Source organism: Hemibagrus wyckioides, linkage group LG07, assembly GCF_019097595.1.
Source record: "Hemibagrus wyckioides isolate EC202008001 linkage group LG07, SWU_Hwy_1.0, whole genome shotgun sequence".
In the NCBI taxonomy this organism is placed as follows: domain Eukaryota; kingdom Metazoa; phylum Chordata; class Actinopteri; order Siluriformes; family Bagridae; genus Hemibagrus; species Hemibagrus wyckioides.
The window spans coordinates 34,097,642-34,103,641 of NC_080716.1; the positions used below are offsets into that span (position 1 = coordinate 34,097,642).

General features: G+C 44.1%; 1 protein-coding gene across 1 annotated transcript in view; it reads left to right on the forward strand.

Moving 5' to 3' along the window:
• The window catches only part of LOC131356322 (Fc receptor-like protein 5), an 82,232-nt gene extending 76,565 nt beyond the window's left edge, over window positions 1-5,667 (forward strand). The window contains exon 14 of the mRNA XM_058395226.1: window positions 5,407-5,667. Within this exon, the coding sequence (XP_058251209.1) occupies window positions 5,407-5,543 (137 nt within the window). The 3' untranslated portion in view covers window positions 5,544-5,667. The remainder of the gene's footprint in view (window positions 1-5,406) is intronic.
• The last annotated feature ends 333 nt before the right edge of the window (window positions 5,668-6,000 follow it).

Here is a 6,000-nt window from a genome sequence, read left to right on the forward strand (position 1 = left end):
ACCTGTCATTATCCTTTAGTGAGGTCCAGAGTGGAGATGAACCAGGCCTTCTCCAGGGGCTCCACAAGATCATCCACTCAGGGGAGGGGATAGATGTTGATCTCTGAGATCCGGTAGACCCCCCGTAAGTCATTGCAGAGGCGGATGGTTCCATCTGAGGCATCACCACAATGGGGCTGGACCACTGGCAGATGGATTTCTTGATGATTCAACATTCATTCCACCACTGTTGAATCACCATCCCAAGAGGGGTTTTGATCTCATGTTGCACCAGCTCGGTGAGTCCCGGTACCAATTAAAAGACATTGTAAAACTAGTCTATCAGCTCTGTAAGGTCTTGTTGCTGGACTGGTGTGAGATCATCTCCACTCTTCAAACCAGGACATAGACAGATCAAGGCAATCCATTTATTTAAGATTTTAAAATGGTAGATTTGTATGTCTGGCCATTTACCTGCTTGTCACAATCTCTAATTTACAGGTCTAACTGTCTTGAGGACTGTATATGGGCCCTTGGCAACATTGGAGACCAGCAGCATCAACTGGTCGCAGGGTGAAACTCCCGTGGCTGGGCTGGCCAGATGTAGACCCTTTTCTGGGCTTGCTGGGTTGCTTATGTGTATTTTTTCACAATGGGTCCCATGCAATCAATCCAGGCCTGCATGTCCTGGAGTTGATGACTGACCGGAACAGGAGCTCTAAAGGGGTAAAGCTGGTGGACACCTGGGGTTTCTCCCAAACAGCAAAGAGGACATAGGGAAGGAGGCAATCCTTCCTCATCTACCACCTTATACAGCATCCTCTTGAGGGTCTAATTGAAAAACTCCATGAGTCCATCTGTCTAAAGGTGGTAGACTCACAGGGCTCACCCCTACTTTCTGTGTGAGGGTATAGTCCATTTCTTACTAGAAAGTAGGAGGAGGGCATGGGCCGAGTAGGGTCAGTATTGACATCCTCAACTTGCAGCACCTGACCCCAGCAGTGCTTCAGCTGGTCATTCTCCTTTTGCTCCTTCCCAAAACTCCCCTCTCAGGTGGCCTGTTGTAAGATAGACCAGACAGGGTTAGTTGAATGGGGTGACTCACCTGAAGTGGAAGCATTGGCATCCAGTTCCTCTAGCGCCATGCATGCCAGCCACCCTAGGAACTTGGGTTTCTGGGTCACTTACCTTTTTGTGGCAGTGGTGTCTGAGTAGCAAGGGGACACGGAGGTCGGGGATAAGGCCAATGAGGAGAGCCCATTCACCAGCTGGGCTATAGATCTTGACTTTTAGGCACATCGTTGAGTCCCAAGATGCGGCGGCTCTCTGGCATCCATCTCTCCCTGGCCAGCTCTGAGATCAGCCGATCTCCAGGGTGGCCATGGTGTACTCCAAGGCATTTAGGAACTCCTTGGGGTTGGTGGGCCCTTTAATCCTTATGGCCTTCCGCTCCTCCGCAGATAGAGCCCACAGAAACCGGGTACTGAGTGGATCAAGCTGCAACCAGCACCAGCCAATTCTCAGTAGCTTGTCCATTTGCAACTGGAGATTTAACGTTCATTTGTAGTAGTCACTGGTGGCATTAACAGGCGAGTGGCCACAGCATATGAGGATTTCCTCCATCATTTTAATCCATCATAATATTGGGTTTCCTCTGGGTCTATGGCAAAATACGCCAGCTGAGCCTCCCCGCTGAGTAGAGGAGCCAGGATGTCTGCCCAGTCCTGTTTTGGCAAGTCCACAGTATGCTAAAAGGTGTCTAGAAGAGCCTCCATGTCGTCTTAGTAAGTGCTGGTAGATCTATTCCATATTTCTATGTTTGATGCCCGCATTCTCCACCAGTGTAGGGCACTCTAGGAGGGGGAACACACAATGTTGTGTAATGTAAGCGTAGTTGGGGTAGAAGTTGTGATTTCTTCCACTTCAACTCTGCTGGTTGTAGTTCCTTCTGATTACTGCGCAACACATCTTACAGCCAAAGAGCAGGACAAGAAGTCTCCCTGGGTTTAGTGGACAGAGGGCAGAGAAGATCTATGGTTGAGGAAAGAGAGGAGAGAAAAGTGTCTGTAGCCCAGGAGTCCAAGGATAGGGAGGAAATGGAGTCAGGGTCAGGAAGAGATGAAACGTGTGACGTGTGAAATCCAGATCCAGGACATGTCCTTGTGTGTAGAAGGACAGCTGTTGAATGACAGGGAGAATGAATTTAGAGTCATAAGGCAAGAAGACTGAAACTTCTCAGATGAGATGCTAAAATCACCAAGGAGGTTGTCAGAAGAGTGTTGTCAGACAGCAAGGCACTGAGGAGTGTGTACATTTCTTCCATGAAGTCTCCTATGGGACCAGAGGGGCAGAAGACAATGATGAAGTTTGATTGGAAAGACAACAGCAAACCTGTAAAATGACCCCTGCCTATGGGGATAACCAGGTCTTGATTAGCACCAGAAAATCAAAGATGTAGTTTAACAAAGAAAATGAAATCAAGAGGTAAAGCTGTAACTTTAAAAGGTTTTTTGACATGTAAAAGTCTTCAGAACAAAAGAGTTTAGATTTTGGATAAAATGCAAACTCATTCATTCACTAATCAAATAAAAAAATTAATCTTTGGCATATTGTTTTGGTATATTTAATATCTATATTAAGCTGGGTCTTTTGTAGTTAAACAGGGCTGTGTAAAATTGTAAAGTGTTGCTATAAGATATCATGACTGCTGACAGATTATAGTTACACTGACTGTATCAGGTGAGTGTGTGAGGATTTCTGGGGCCACATGAAAATGTATAAAAGACATTCATAAAAAACTTTGTACTGTATATCAAATAAATCCAGAAAAAATATATATTTCCTGTGTAACAGAGAGACCACGGGCAGTACTGAGTGTATCTCCACAGAGCTGGCTGACTGAAGGAGACTCAGTGACTCTAAGCTGTGAGGTTACAGACTCCTCTACAGACTGGACATTCAGCTGGTACACAGTTGTTCCCTACAGAGACGGCTTAACTGGAATAAATAATAATGGTGGCTATAGCGTGTATGTGGAGCTCCTCTCAGACAGCAGCAGAGGATCTGGAGGCAAATACACTCTCAGTCCTGCTGCTCTTAAACACACAGGAGTTTATATGTGCAGAGGAGAGAGAGGAGAACCAGCCCTTCACTCACAGTACAGCAATCCACAGCCACTATGGATCACTGGTGAGGAAAATTAACTGTTGTGTTGGTGTAGAATAAAAAAATGCAAACGTAAGATCAGATTAATGCAGTTTTTAGATCCTAATATGTATACAGCAGTGAAAGAGTCCAAAGAGCTGGTGGAGGATTATTGTCATGATTTTCCTTGTGTTCTCCTGTATGTTGTGATGTCTCCACCCCTTGCTATTGGGTCATTTTTCTGGGTAACATACAGGACTCAGGAGATGATTGAGGATCTTTGTGCAGGAGGATTCTACGTTCTATGTTTTTCAGAGTGAAAAGAAAATGTCTTCCCAACAGATACAGAAGATTTTTTTTAGTGTTTTTTTTCTTAATTTACATGACTCTTTTCTGTGTTTAAGGTGAATCTCCTTCAGTCTCTCTGATCATCAATCCCAGTAGAACTCAACACTTTACTAATGACTCTCTCTCACTGAGCTGTGAGGACCAGAGTAACTCTACTGGATGGACAGTGAGACGATACACACACAGTGAGAGAGTGTTAGATTGTTCACACTGGGGATCAGTTACAGGATCTACATGTAACATCAGCTTCCTCTCCACATCCTACACTGGAGTTTACTGGTGTGAGTCTGAATCTGGAGAAAACAGTAATCCTGTCCACATCACAGTGCATGGTGAGTCTTCATGTAGTGTGTTTAATGTTTCATTACAGATTATTTAGAATTCCAAGTGGGAAGAATTGTTCAATCTGACAAAGACAGTAGTTTTTCCCCTTTAATACATTTCCTACGATTTCTATAATTCTGAGTAAGGATATCTGTGTTTCTTTCCAGACTGAATACAAATTCACAGTTACCAATAACTAATCAAAAAGAGATGTGACTGAACATTATGAATAGCTCTGATTATGTTGATTACTGCTGTGTTTTAATCAGGCTCATATACACTATATTGCCAAAAGTATTCGCTCACCCATCCAAATAATCAGAATCAGGTGTTCCAATCACTTCCATGGCCACAGGTGTATAAAATCAAGCACCTAGGCATGCAGACTGTTTTTACAAACATTTGTGAAAGAATGGGTCGCTCTCAGGAGCTCAGTGAATTCCAGCGTGGAACTGTGATAGGATGCCACCTGTGCAACAAATCCAGTCGTGAAATTTCCTCGCTCCTAAATATTCCACAGTCAACTGTCAGCTGTATTATAAGAACGTGGAAGTGTTTGGGAACGACAGCAACTCAGCCACGAAGTGGTAGGCCACGTAAACTGACAGAGCGGGGTCAGCGGGTGCTGAGGCGCATAGTGCGAAGAGGTCGCCAACTTTCTGCAGAGTCAATCGCTACAGACCTCCAAACTTCATGTGGCCTTCAGATTAGCTCAAGAACAGTGCGCAGAGAGCTTCATGGAATGGGTTTCCATGGCCGAGCAGCTGCATCCAAGCCATACATCACCAAGTGCAATGCAAAGCGTCGGATGCAGTGGTGTAAAGCACGCCGCCACTGGACTCTAGAGCAGTGGAGACGCGTTCTCTGGAGTGACGAATCGCGCTTCTCCATCTGGCAATCTGATGGACGAGTCTGGGTTTGGCGGTTGCCAGGAGAACGGTACTTGTCTGACTGCATTGTGCCAAGTGTAAAGTTTGGTGGAGGGGGGATTATGGTGTGGGGTTGTTTTTCAGGAGCTGGGCTTGGCCCCTTAGTTCCAGTGAAAGGAACTCTGAATGCTTCAGCATGCCAAGACATTTTGGACAATTCCATGCTCCCAACTTTGTGGGAACAGTTTGGAGCTGGCCCCTTCCTCTTCCAACATGACTGTGCACCAGTGACCAAAGCAAGGTCCATAAAGACATGGATGACAGAGTCTGGTGTGGATGAACTTGACTGGCCTGCACAGAGTCCTGACCTCAACCTGATAGAACACCTTTGGGATGAATTAGAGCGGAGACTGAGAGCCAGGCCTTCTCATCCAACATCAGTGTGTGACCTCACAAACGCACTTCTGGAAGAATGGTCAAAAATTCCCATAAACACACTCCTAAACCTTGTGGACAGCCTTCCCAGAAGAGTTGAAGCTGTTATAGCTGCAAAGGGTGGACCAACGTCATATTGAACCCTATGGATTAGGAATGGGATGTTACTTAAGTTCATATGCGAGTCAAGGCAGGTGAGCGAATACTTTTGGCAATATAGTGTATATAAACATACAAACAGTTCAGCATGAAAAAAAAACATTATAATAATTATTTTATTCTGCTTCAGGTCCATCAGGTGTAGAAGCTCCATTCTCAGTGCTCATGCTGATCTGTAGTGTGGTGACGGTCTCTCCGTATCTGCTGGTGACCATCATTCTGCTGCTCATATGTTACAGAGCTCGAGGTAAGAACTCTTTCAGTACGTCTCTACACTTCACATAACGAGCATCATGACTTTAATTATTGTGAGAAAAACATCTTCACCTGAGGAAAAGTAGAAAGCTTTTGTCTCACTCTTCTTATTTTAAAAGCAAAAATCTACACTTCAAATACAATTCAAATTACAATCACCCTTTGTAATAAACTAACAAAACTGCCAGTGAACACGTCAACCACCACATGTGTTTCTGCTGACGCCTGCTGATGTCTTAAACTGTGTTTAGGACAATATTAAATGCAGTTTGGTTTCTTTTCTGTCATAATCACCTGGAATAAACTTTGAAATGAAAGAAATAACTTTTTTTAAATTTCTTTAATAGCTCACACTGATGAAGACAGAATTGAGAATGCAGTCATAGAGGAGTGAACAAAGTTCATCTATAAAAAAGAGGATATATTTACTGGAAAAACAATTTCAGAATTTCTTCTCCTTTATGGTTTTGTGTGGATTTTAAAATAA